Source organism: Equus quagga, chromosome 5 (genome assembly GCF_021613505.1).
Source record: "Equus quagga isolate Etosha38 chromosome 5, UCLA_HA_Equagga_1.0, whole genome shotgun sequence".
In the NCBI taxonomy this organism is placed as follows: domain Eukaryota; kingdom Metazoa; phylum Chordata; class Mammalia; order Perissodactyla; family Equidae; genus Equus; species Equus quagga.
In genome coordinates this window covers 57852619-57866719 of record NC_060271.1, presented here as the reverse complement: position 1 = coordinate 57866719, position 14101 = coordinate 57852619, and the positions used below count along the sequence as shown (strand labels likewise).

Genomic DNA, 14101 nt, shown 5'->3' with positions numbered 1-14101 from the left:
CATTTATTACCTTCTGAGCTCTACTGGGCTACAGTCATGGCATGTGTGCAACTTTGCAGCTGGTCCATTTTCAGTGGGGACCATGCTCTAGGCCTCTTTGATCTTCCCCATCCTGCAGTTTTAGGCACATGGTAGAAGGTAAATGAATCCCCCTTGAATTCATTTTGAGCTTAGAAGAGAGTAGTGGCTTCTGATGGGCTACAGCATCACAGCCAATGAGCCAGAGAACATCTCCATGGCAACTTGAAATTCTCTACATCATTATCTGCATCACACTCTAGTCTATGAGTTTGGTCATTTTTTTCTCGCCCTGTTTTGTAGACCTTGTCACTAACAGATGATCATTTCAAATGCATTTTCTTTTCGTGAAAGGATTCTCTTGGTGATAAGCTATGCATCATAGTTTTTACTAGTCTTCTAAGTTACCCTGAGGGATGGCAGTGGCTCCTAATTCTTAATACGTGTTCCTTAATCAGTGTTGTTTTTATTTGCAGCATATGAATGTGTTTTTTAAACCTGATATGGAGGCTGAGTCACAAACTCTCACAATAGTGTATGTGGATAAGTAACATCTATTTTCGGACTAGATCACAGCTGCTACAATAGTAACCTGAGACGATGAAAAAAACGTACTATCAGGGGCCATTTACAAACACATTAGTCAGAATCCTCATCTTTGCATGTAATGGAGGGCTCACTACACTGAGCTACTGAAGATTGCTGGATGATTGGCCCATTTTCTCCTTTCAGGTGATTTCCAGTGCCACTCTCCTGGATCAGAACACTATAAAGACAGTGGGACCAATGGGAGGTCACCAAGATGGTCCAGCAGTGCTGTGGATGCATGCTGTCATGCAGGCATCACTCGCACAGCAATGCACAAGTCAGAAGGAAAGTAAAATTGTTGTCCCCATTGGGGCAGTTACAGAATATAACATGGCAAAGGTACAGCAATAAAATCTAATTATCTGAGTGTTCAAACAGATTTTTCATCTAGTTTTCTATTACTTTACATGGAAAACCTAGAGTTTTTGTTTTTCATTTAGATAAGATTCTTCATCACATTGTTCCTCACAGTGATGGTATTTTTATGATGATACATGAACAAAGTTCAATTAAACATCACACATGTAACTAACAGCGGATCTTGGGCTCTTCGGCTCTTCAGAAACCGGGTTTGAGTGATCTAAACCACAGCTTAGCCAAGTGCATCTCTAAGAGCTCTCCGCATCAGTAACAATCTGAGCCCTTGATCCAAACAGACTGTTTTCTTTTTTCTCCTCTCCCTCCCACCACCCCCACCTACAAACACAGGGCCTTAGTCCTGAGCAGCAGTGGGGGCTGAGCCACCCTAATGTTTCTTCTGGCACAGAAGCCTTAAAGCAACCTTGCTTTTTGTTCTCCTTTGTGGCTGATCTTGAGCTGAACAGTCTCCCACGGAGAGGCTGGCAGACTTTCTGCAATTCCTGCCTCCGCGCAGCGCCTCCCCTCAGCAGAGGCAGCCTGTTTTGTGAAAACTGGCAGGGACGAGAGCTCAGCGTGTTTGAACAAACAGGCTCCTTGGCACAGCGGAGATCTGGATAATTTTCTTAGGGGAGTTGAAATCCAAATCAGACAACGAGGCAACTGCATACCAAATAACTTCATCATCTGATATCCTGTCAGCTTGTCATCTGATAAGCCCCAGGGGTGTCATTGTGTCCCAAGCTTTGAGGTACTTTCTTCACAAAAAAGAACATGTAAGGAGTTAAGTAATTATTTTTAATGCACTAAGTGGCCACTATTGATGAGGGCACTTGGGGGGTGCTGAGGTTGGCTTTGCGAGGCTTCCTGAGGGAAGCAGGACTGCATCTGGGCAGCGAGGATTCAGATGCAGCTTTTGTCTCCATCACCTTGATGTTGGTGGAGATCCCTAAGTTCCTGGAACCTGGCTTCTAAGAAGCATGAGCCTTCATTCCCTGTGTCTCTTACAGGCCAGCGGCTCTTGCAGATGACTCTTCCCCTTGGACCACGCATGGAAAACAGCGCGTGCCTTCCAGGACGCACGGGCTAAGCGTGGCAGGTTTTCATCATTTAATCAGAAGCAACTTTCTGTTGAAATGGAAACTTATCAACTTGTTGTTCTTCTCTGGGTGCGACATTTAAAATAAAATGATTTTATAAAATGCTTAAAAATGATCCAAGCGCCAAGATTTCAACCAGGCACACCTGAAAGGCTTCGACTCCCATTTCCCCCAAAGCTTAGTTCTTTTTCTTCTTTCTCTGTCTTTGTTTTGGTTAGAACAAAATTTTTTTGTCAGACAAATTTTCCATATAAAGAACATAAAGGCATACTAATGGTTTATGAGGAAAACAGAGAGGTGGGGTCCAGCTTTGAAGATATGGGGGAGGGGAGACCCTCAGGAGAAGAACGACGCCCACGGCAAGCCCCCCACCCTGCTTGGCTGTAATATCACCTACTCAAGGATTTCAATTGGTGTCCTTTGACTAAATCACGCAGCAAGAGATCCGACCTTTTACATACAGGAATCTTCCCATCCTCTATAAAATTAAAATCCTTTTAGCGATGAGACTGCTGAGCATAATCACATTACAAATGCCAAATCCCTCTTCCTTCCCTCTAGGCACATTTCACATGGCGTGGCTGAGGGGGTCTTTTCTCAATGTCGGGAGGTTTAAGTAGCTGGGCTCCAGTTAGTGGTGTCACGGGGACAGGTGGGATGCTTGGCGGTTTGGCTGAATGTGATGATTGTGACTGACTCTCCCTTGTGAAATATGGGCACGAGATAGTAGCTCCTTCTGGAAGCAGCAGGCGGTTCTGGCGCTCGGGGTTCGCTGGCTTCCCAACACAGCAATATGGCTGGTGGGAACGGAGGCTTGGTTTCCCAGCCAAGCATTTCACCACTTAGCTCTGCTCGGGACTTCTATATTGAGGCCTTCACGACACAGTTGTCTCCCGATTTTCCCCAGCCAGTTAACTCCCCGTCACTAATTATGAAACCAAGTAATTCACAACTCATGGCTTTGGACTAATAAGATCAGTTTCAAGGATTTGATTTGAATCAAGTGCTGTCACTCATTGACATAAATTCTTACAGATTTATTTTTTTAAATGAGTTTGGGAATCACACCAGTGTCACCTTAAAACTGTGGCTGTCAAGAAGTGAAGGTTAAATGTCAGGGGAGGAGGTGCAGTCACACTGCCACCCATTTGATGCTCAATTATGCAGAACAGGCTGACCTGGATCACATTTGAAGATAAGCGTTATTCTGTTCAGGTCTGCCTGCTTCCCAAAGGCACAAACTGGTGCCTGTTTAATTGGTAACATCGGAACAGGGGCTTGGAATCCCATGAATTTAAATTTATCTGCATGTAGCTTTCTCATACTCATGGAGAAAGAAAGAAAAAAATGCAGGCATTCCCCCCTGGGAACGTTATTCTAATTCAGCTGGGTTCATTCAACACTTGTTATTGAACGCCCACTGTTGTCTGAATTGCATGTTTATTCAACCATTAATGAGTATTTATAATACAAAAGGATGAGTTTACTTTTTTTAAAAGCTACATGATGTGGCTTTAAAAATTAACTGACAGTATGGCATCTGTTACTTTTTGGATCACTGTAACTGGATTTCCATCAACTCTAAATTACTCTGCTGCTAATTCTCTAGTTCTTTCTCCTCTTCTCCTGGTGGCCTCTCTTTGGTTATTTCACTGCTTGTTGATACCTTCAGTGAGGAGAACTCAAGGAAAGAGACAGGAGCCAGGCCATCATCTGTCAATAAGGCTGCTGGGGGGGTGTGTGTGGGGGGCAGGGGGGAGCTGAACACAGCAGGTGCAGGAGGAGGCTGAAGTTTCATGGTCCCAGGGAACCTTCCTGGGGAGGTCACCCATGTGTCTCTTTCTCCCCTGAATTAATGACTGGGAATTAATTAATCATATATCCTAGCTCCTGCCACTGTACCGGGTGCTTAGTAAGTACCAAGCATGATGAAACCCGAGAGACATTTTACACAATTTTACGTGATTTCCTAGAGCACTGATCTCTTCAGGGACACATTTTTATTGTTTAAAGGAAGAGACAATGCCTATTTTTGCTTTTCAAGCTTGAAGAATCTTCCCAAGACTTTCTCAGTTCAGTGGTTGAGTGGCTGTTTGAGTTGGATGTTCATTTTACTGTTATGGATTTCATATCAATTGGGAGACATGGCAATTGGAATGTGACATCCATGCCTCCATATGATGGATATGTAAGAGTGCTTTTTTAATCTATTATATCTATATCCATAAAAGGAGAAACAGTTTTATTGTAGCTGTCAGGCAGAAAAATTACCCATATTGCTAATGGGAAGAACGAATGATAACAGCCTCTTCGTTGATACAAATAGTGACAAAATTATATCAGCTGCAGCCCCAGCAGATTGAGAAACATTTCCTATTGTAAATAGTCCAAGAAACTGCAGATCGAAGTATAACCATTTAGTTGTTGCTGTTTTTGACCTAGTTTTCTGGTCCATACATTGGAAAATTCCTTACATTTTAATTTTCCATACGTGTGCATGTTGAAATACCCTGCCCTTAACATCACCCACTGGAAACGTTTGATGTTTTGAGCACCTTCACGTCTAATGCACATTCTGTTTGATCCTGTTGTTAGGTTATGATTTCTGAATGCAAATTTCCATACGGTCCTTAAACACAATTCTATTTTTACAAATGTTTTGTTAAAGCTCATGTGAACCATTTACACTACCAAACCCTAGTTACATATGTAGTTGATCAACTGACTGTACTCCCATTATACACCCCCCCACCCCGGGGATTAATTACCACCTCCCTTGCTGCTTAGCCAGGGCAATGGAGAAGAAGAGAGGAAGGCGAGGTGGCGAGGGCCAGGAGGAGAGTGTGCGTGGGCCAGGCAGCTGCAGCAGCCATGGAAGGGGAGAGAAACACATGTCCTCCTGGGCCAGTCAAACTTTTGTAAATCCAATTATCTCGGAATGTGTTCAGTAAGTGAAACAAACCAACCAAAAATGTGGATTTGGTTTTCAGCCTCAAAATCCTGTGTGCTAATTAGCTACGGAAGTCCAAACAACACTTGAGGACCACAACTTGGTATTCTCATTTCTCAGAGAAGTCTACAGAGGTGAATAAACGGACCTTGTCTATACTCCGGGTGAGTTAGGACTGGAGAAGAGGATGGGAGGGAGATGAGGATGGAAGAGTCATCTGTCCCTCCCAGTGCTTTCATTAATTCTCCAGATGATCATCACCCTGAGGAGAGGCCATCTCACTGGATCTTAGGAGAGCCCCGGGGGGCCGGTGTCATAACTGTCATTTTTCTGATGAGGAATCTGGGACTTGGAGACGTTTAGCACTCTTTAATTATCCGACCTTGGGTGGGTTAGTGGTTCACAGTCTGTCCTCTCAGGCAGCCTATAAGCAATCAGAGGGTGGGATCTCTCACTGTGGCACACGGCTCCACCCCAGGATTTAATGGAGCGCCTCACACAGACATGTATTGGACGCTCGTTGAACAGCTAAAGTTGAAAACAGACTTCAACTGAACTCCTGAAACCCTGTCTTCTGCTTTCCAGCCTTGTCCTTGATACATATTTTTTCCCTAAGAACCTAAATAATTTTCAGTATCCTTTTATCATTTCTCATTTGTCATTTTCAGCATCTCAAGAGCATTCGGGATGTTATTTTTATTCATCTTCTTCTCTTATTTCTCCTCCTTTTAAACTGATGCTGGGAATGGAAGTGATACTTGGGTTTCAGTGAAGGGATTGGGTGAAGGATCACAGGATATTTTTTTCTGCATAAGAACTGTTTACACTGTTATGGAGAACATAGCAGTTTAGAGGAAAAAAGCTTTCAGGAGTGAATTACTATTATTCTTTGCTTGTTATAATTTACAAAAACAAAAATGCCTCTCTTTCTGGTAGCACACAAACGCCAACAGCCCCAAATACAGGTGCTTAGAAACGTTAAGATTCGTTACTGCCATTTGCCTTAGCTTTCTGACATTCTGGATACAACCTCATTAGCTCTGGTTGTTCTGTCTGTTCAAAAATTCCACCCAGGACTCAGGGGTCCATTCAAAATTGAGCTCTAAATCCCTTTGAGAGGGCAATTTAACTGACCAAGTCACATGGCAGAAATGGCTACACTGTAAATTAGACGCATGTAACCCATCTACCTGTGGAGTTTCCATTTATTTACCTTGCCCTCCCCATATCCACAGTCCACACTCACATATCATCGAAGACCAGTTTCTGCCTCTTGCAGTCCCTGTGGCCGTTGGAGCCTGGAGACCACGGCTCTGTCTGTGGCCGTGACTTGTGGAGAACGTTTTCGGAATTGTTGTAAGCGGCTTTCTAAACAACAAACAACACACCAGTCTTTGAGAAACTTGCTACCTGGCTGAAAGAGCAACCCATTAAAGAGAGTATCTTGTGTTCTATGTTCCATGTTAGAACTGACGGTACTTTTTGGTTAAATAAAGAAGAAGAAATACGTGCATTTCAGGTCTCAAGTTGAGGGCTTTTACGTATGCTGTCAAATGTCATTCTTACAACAGCATCGAAAGGGAAGTCCTAGTATGCCCACTCTCACAGATCCAGAAACTGAGTTCTGGTGAGATGAAGTCACTTGCCCAAGCTCACATAACTACTGTGAGTGGAGGCTCAAGCTTAGAACTCAGGTGCTTAACTTATCCCAGTCGGCTAGACGGGTGGTTCTGCAAGTTGACCCTGCAGCAGAGTCATCTGGGGGCTGGTCAACACACACACAGCTGGGCCCCACCTCTAGAGTTTCTGATTTGGCAGGTCTGAGCTAGGGCCTGAGATCAGGCATTGCTAACAGTTTCAGGGGATGCTGATCTGGGAACCAAACTTTCAGAACCACCGAGCTGCAATCATCCCTCGCAACAGAGAAGTCATTCAGGTTACAAATTGGCTGGTTCTCATGAGCTGTCTGCGAAGAATAGGAGAAGCCAGATAAAATGTGTTTTAAAAAGGAACACTATTGATCTGTGGAAAAATTAAAAAATCCTATTTCCTGGAGATACAAATATTACAGAGCACCTGTTGTGTGCTAAACACATGGATTGTAAAACAACTGTCTGGTTATGAAATTCCAGTTGATTCCTCCGAGGTGATTAAAATGGAGTGTACACAAATGCTTCTTTAACTACAAGTGATTTTCTGCGTAGATCAAGCCTCTTTGTCATAAGAGCCCCTAGGACTCCATGCGTTTCCTTTTGGGCGCATGGTGGTTGATTACGGGATGTGAGCCCTTGTCGAAGCCACTCTCCCCAGCTAGCCTGTAAGTTTCACGCAGGCATAGACTGCATCTCTTAGATCATCATCGCATCTCTGTAGCTTAGCATAGTGCCTGGCACACAGTCAGTACCTGATCAATAAACCTCTGTTCAGTGAAAGAATAACTAAATAAGTCTGCCATTGGTTTACGATTCTCTGCACGTCATAGCTGCTTGTGATATAAGGATCTAGAAGCAAAGAAAAATTTGTTGTTTTTAAATTGGAATTGGTAGCTTTTTATTTCAGGTTTTTCTAATAGGTCTTCTCAGACTTTTTTAGCCTATAATTAAAGATAATTGCTCCCAAATGAGGGTGCATAAGTGGGTTAATTTCCTGATGATATAATAAGATTTAGGCTCTTGCAGGACCTTCTACCAACTTTACCTCTTTAATTCATGAAATAAATCCTGGCCCCTACCTTTCTTTGCCGAGCCCTATACTCATGTCTCATCTCCCCCTGCCTCACAAGCCCTGCTGGCTTTGACAGGCGCCGTGACCCAGGAGAACTCAGTGGGGAGAGTTTAGAATTAAATAATGCATCCCAGAGGATGCATGGTCCAGGGCCACCAGCCGTTAGACAGAGGGTGGCGGTAAAGTGGAACTAACAGGTAGAGTTAGTTGCATAGGTGTCCCATGTCCCTAAGGTGTTGGATTCTTTAGATGATATTGTCTCATTTAAAACTTATCAATACCATTTTGCAAATGAAACAGGCTCAGAGAGATTAAGCAACTGGCCCAAGGTCACAGGCAACTAAGATATGAGGCTAGATGGACTGTGGACTCAAGTCCCCAGAGGAGTGCAGGGGACTGGAATCCCCACTGAAAAGGTCGCTGCAAGAGGGGTGGTGGCGAGAGTCCGCATCCTGTGGCTGCTACACTGGTCACCAAGGGCGGAGTGGGAGCCCTGCAATCCTGGGGTTTCCAGCCCAGATCTAAGTCTGTCCTGGGGCAAGGAGTCTTTTCAAATGAAAAGGTTGGTTGCTCCCAAACTCCCAATTTACTTGGTCCTGGGATAGTATTACTGTGGGGCTGTTTCTCTTCAGAATGGGAAATGAAATCCTACAAAGAGGCTTCCTAACAGAAGAGTAAGATGCCTCCTCCGGTTTCTCCTCCGGCAGCTCTCCGTGGGGAGAGGTGAGGGGGCGCCTCCTTTGCCAGGTCTTCCCAGAGCTGAGCATTCAGCGATTCTGTGTGGGACCTCAAGCATGTGCTCAGACTCCTGGGCTAAGGGCAGATAGGGTACAGGGGTGTGCTAATTTCCTGCTCATTTATTTGGGAAAGGAGGACTATCAACATACCGTGAGGTCTCCGGCATGAGGCTGTGGCTGGTTCTCCGTCTTATGCTTTTTGTTGGAGGAGGAAGTGAACAGCCCATTGCTGGTGGATCTGCTGGAAGAAGTGAAGTCCTCGCTGGAGTGTTTGTGCCTGGATGCGTCGGAGAGGGGTGAGATGGGCGACCGGAGCGTTTTTTCATTTTTATTTATTGGTATTGCCAAGCTGAAAAAGGAAATCACAGTAATGGAATGTCACACAGTCAGCACAGGGAAAGGTAAATGTTTTATATATGATCCAAACCGCCCATTTAAAACCTGCTGGTAGGAAGACGTTTATGGGGAATTATTATACCAGGAAACAATTTTATGGCATCAGGACCCTAACAATCAATAAGCAAATTTCACTCGTCGTTTCTTTGCTCGTCCTATCAGGATGAATCGTAATTCTGGAGTTAAATGACTAAGAATAATAAGACTTTGATTTTCAGAGTTCTTCATCCAAGGATCCCAAAATACACAACAAACAACTTACTGCTTTCCTAACAAGCGTAACCAGCAAGTGATGGGAAAGTCAATCAAATGATATATAACTTCTCCACTTCTGATTGGACTTTTGCTAACACCTGAGTTGAACTAATTATTATATGGAGAATAGCAGAATCACAGAATAACCTGCAAAGCATGAAGCCCACTTTCAGTTGTTAGGTTTCTGAGCTAACCAGGTGTTGATCAGAATAAAGACAGAACAGAAAACTGTCCTAGAAGTTACATTTTCTCATTCCTGGCTTCTTACTTTACCTTCAGAACTACTGTCTATGCCTGAATATAACTCCCCTCAAAACTATCCATCAGAGAAGGGAGTCACTTATATTCGAGGGTTTGCAATGTATATTATATTGATAGGGCTCTCTCCATTACCTTACTTTGAAAAAATAAAAAAAAAAGCAATTGGGGGAAGACCCATTAGCCTGAAATAAAGTCAATCATTGCTAACTTGGGATGCTTATAGAAGTCACCTGATAGAGTCAGTTAAAAAAGGTAAATCCATTTAACAAACATTTAGTACACAGGCCTCTACAACAAATGATAAAGGCAAGCTTCTTAATGTTATGCAAATAGAGACGGGTAGGGATAGAGCGCCTGGTGATAGACCTCTGGTTCGAAAAGCACAGTGCTTCTGACAACTCACAAGTGAGATGTGTTCTGGAAAACTGCCTCGGTGAACCAAAAGGGCTCAGCTGGTGATGATGAAGACACTGATGTTGAAGACGAAGTGAACAGTCTGAATATGTGTTTCTTGACATGTGAGTGAAAAAAGTCATATTTCTAAGTCTATTATTTTACATAAATGTGATTTTAAACGTCAAAATTAAATTATTACATTAAATACTGTCATGGACATATGATTATTTCTTCTTCCTCTTTATAAATTTATATATTCAAGTTGCTCAAAGAAACTTTCCTTGGTTCTTCTCTTTGGCATCTTATCTATGGGACTGTCTTATCACACCGGTAAAACTTGAAGGCAGTAATCACAATTCCAGAGGTACACAGACCACCTTTCCTAGAAAGACCTCCGAGCACTTTCATATGCATTGTGTCACTACTTAACATAAATAAAACTGTCAGAGCTAGCAGGCTCTGCCAGGCCAAGGCTCTAAAGCAAGAGTATTTATTCTGGGGTGCATGCACCTGGGTGGAGGAAAGGTACATCTTCATTTCCATTAACCTCTCATTGAAATCGAACAGTTCCTTCAATTGTGAATGAAGGCAAGAAACCAGAGTAGTGGTTTAGCAATACCTGTGACTGTTGTCACCAGTAGAAATCAGACATTTTCATGTCATGTTACAGTTATTGCGGACATTCTGAAATATGGTTTATAGTCATCACTACTTAGACATTATGGTAGTTACTGAATCTGCTAGAAAGGTTATTTAATGCCTCAACAAAGGAGCACATATATAACTATATCACACATTTAAAGATATTTTGGGTCCACATTTTCCGCGTGCACATTTTCCCGATGTTTGGGGACACAGAGGACGTGGACCAGACCAACTTGCATGTGCGGCCCTCCTTCCTGCTCAGACCTTCCAGAGCCTTGCCCTCCTTCTCAAGGTGATTCTGACACAGCAGCAGGCCTGTGCCTGTGTGCCCTCGCTCTGCAATTTCCTTTCCGAGTTTTAGTACTGCTCTACATCTTTTCCTAACCTTTCAGTTTACATTTTTATGTGTTGTGCTGAAACATTAATCTCCCCTTAAAAATTCTATGTACACAGCCAGGGAGAGTGAAGAGTGTCTGAGCAGAGGAAAAGTGCTTTCCGAGCTGTGGCGTTTCTAAATGGAAAGAGCTTCTATGACTGATGATAAGCTACTTGCTTATAATAAATATCTGGGACCTTGCCTTGCTAGAAAGCCATTTGTCACTGCAGGGATTCAGGGCAATGTGGGTCTGTCTGGAACCCTTTAGAGGATGAGTGGGTGGCCATTTAACCTTGGAGACACAGATCCTGTCTTAACACAACAATTTCCGTCTATATCCAAGAGCTTTAGGTGTGTCATGTGGAGATTCTGCTCAAAGTTTACCTTTCTTCATCCATGTAATAAGCATAGTGTTTTACGGGTTTAGCGGCTATTAAAATAATGGTTGAAAATTCACTTATTAAGTTTTCAGAGGGAAAGGTGTGTCTTTGGGAGTGCAGAACTGTGTGTAACTCGTAAGCGGTCTTTTGTTACAAAGAAGTACTTACACCTCACTGGAGCTGTGAGAGGAGGCACACCTTAGGCCTAATTATTAGCCTTGGGGTAAACCACGAGAAGCCAATAGGGAGACCCAGGCCAGAGCAGTCTAAAAAATCTGACTCTCCCCAGTAAGGCACGTGACTTTCAGACCCAGCGAGCCCTCCAGCTCACCTTCCAGGGAACACGCATACCTGTTGATGCTCATGTTGCAGTGGTTTGCAGACAAAGCACTGTTGGCCGAGGCGGTCTGTCGTGAAGAGCTCTCCTTCTCTCCCTGGGCCTTTTTGATCTCCCGGTAGTCGTCTTCGTTGTCACACTGCATGGAAATAGGTGAAAACCAGTCAGCTTTGAATTTCAAGAGACCACGCCGAGCTCCGTCACCAACCTCCACAGAGCAAGGCCTCGCGGAGCCCTGCTCACTCGGCTTCTCTGGAGAGCATCTGAGCAGCAATGTGGTTGTGGCATTCTCGCCCTGGCCTAGGTTCCCCGTCAGCTCCTCAACGAACAAGGATGAAACTTGTCAGTTTTACTATTGACAGTTTATTGAGAGGAAAAGCATGACACCATGATCAAAATTTGGGAGGGAACATTGTAGATGATGAAAGCTGCTCTGCCATCAACAGGGAGAGATACGGCCCTCTAGAGAAGACCTGTTCTGAATTCACATTGTGGCTTCAGCATCTCCCATTTTCATATTTCTTGGTATCTGAATAAAGTACAACAACCTATTCTGGGCTTAAGGCCATAAGGGAAGTGACAAGCTTGGTCCTTTCTTTTGAAATTCATGGCTTTTATGAATTTCAAGCAAAGGTTCTTACCTCTTGGTGTCTTACTTCTAGTTAACAATTACTATCCCATGACATCTTAGAACCCTCAAACTCCCTTTTTATAAAACAGTACTTTGGATTCTTGTTTCCATGATTGTGTTTAACTTTAGACGTGTCTTAGGGTGCAATACAAATACACTCAACAAAGTTCCGTTTTTGGTGAGATAGCAGGAATGCAGTAATGGTATATTCAGGGCTCTCAGCAGTGTTTTCCAGGAGACAAGCACCGGCACCAAAGACAGAAAGACTTTAACCTTCTATCTCTAGCTAGGATTGCCACACAGCCTCTGTCACAAGGATCCCAGACATTCACACTGAAATAGTGCCCCCAAAGAGGGCCCAAACCAAAGCTCTGAATCCGCAGTTGTCGGCTCCAGGGCTCCAGCAGGGCTGGACTCTGCACCCTTGGCAGCCAAGTCTGTGGTGTCCCACCTGCCGCACCCAGTCCTGGGGTTGTAACGCCCCAGATGCTGAGTAAAGAGTGCTACCAAAATGTTCTCTCACTTCTCTGTGTCTGTGTTTAACGATGATTCATTAGATTTTTATGAGGAGAGCTGGGTGTCAGGCTTAGCATAAATGAAGTTTCATAAGTTAAAATTAAAAAGGCCATGAATAATGAAATTATTTAAATACAGAATATTATGGACTTTATAGGTATGACTTTCTGTACATCTCTATGTATGCTTATATAGCTATATGTATTTCCAACCTATACGCTTATCAATTTCTATCCCTGTGTATTTCTTATATACCTATGTATCTTTCTCTTTCTTTCCATCAGTCTATCCATTTACCCATCAATCCAACAAGAAATGAGGAGAGCAGGGTATGCAGAGGAAAACAAGAGGAAAGAGGGGTAGGGAAGTAGGGTGCTAACCCGATTATTGAATTATATTGTCTGAACCTGACAACACCCTGGCAAAGACATCACCATTTTACAAATGAAGAAACAGAAGTACAGAGAAGGTAAGGTCACCTCACTGAGGTCACCCAGGAGGCCACGGCTGACTACACAATTTGCAAAATTCAGTGCAAAATAAAAGTGCTGGGCCCCTTGTTCAAAAAGAAAGGAAAGATCCTTGACATCAGTCTTGGTGATGATTTTTTGGATTTGACACCAAAAGCAAAGGAAACAAAAGCAAAAATAAACAAGTGGGACATCAAACCAAAAAGCTTGTACATAGCAAAAGAAACATCAACAAAATGAAAAGGCAACCTACCGAATGGGAGAAAATATTTGCAAATCATATATCTGATAAGGGGCTAATATCCAAAATATATAAAGGACTCATACAACTCAATAGCAAAAAAACCAAACAATCTGATTAAAAATTGGGCAGAGGATCTGAATAGACATTTTCCCAAAGAAGACATACAGATGGCCATCAGATACATGAAAAGATGCTCAACATGACTAACCATCAGGGAAACGCAAATCAAGACCACAATGAGCTATCACCTCACGCCTGTGAGAATGGCTACTATCAAAAAGATGAGATAACAAGTGTTGGTGAGGATGTGGAGAAATGGGAACCCTTGTGCACTGTTGGTGGGAAAGTAAATTGGTTCAGTCACTACAGAAAACAGTATAGAGGCTCCTCAAAAAATTAAAAACAGAAATACCATGTGATCCAGCACTTCCACATCTGGGTATTTATCAAAAGGAAACAAAAAGACTAATTTGAAAAGATATATGAAACTTTCATGTTCACTGCAGCATTATTTACAATAGCCAAGATATGGAAACGAGCTAAATGTCCATTGATGGATAAATAGAAAAAGAAAATGTGATATATGTGTACTACGGAATATTATTCAGCCATAAAAAGAATGAAATCTTGCAATTTGCAACAACATGGATGGACCTTGAGGGCCTTATGTTAAGTGAAATAAGTCAGACAGAAAAAGATAAATATTGTATGATCTCACTT

The 14101-nt window shown here is 43.0% G+C and overlaps 1 protein-coding gene across 3 annotated transcripts in view; it reads right to left on the bottom strand.

Annotated features, from left to right (window-relative positions):
• Nucleotides 1-14101, bottom strand: part of AFF3 (ALF transcription elongation factor 3) — a 526899-nt gene that overhangs the window by 21104 nt on the left and 491694 nt on the right. For all 3 annotated transcript variants that reach the window (XM_046663032.1, XM_046663033.1, XM_046663034.1), the window contains 3 exons: nt 11535-11659; nt 8625-8823; nt 6260-6381 (listed from right to left, as the gene is read on the bottom strand). In XM_046663032.1, the coding sequence (XP_046518988.1) occupies nt 6260-6381; nt 8625-8823; nt 11535-11659 (446 nt within the window). The remainder of the gene's footprint in view (nt 1-6259; nt 6382-8624; nt 8824-11534; nt 11660-14101) is intronic.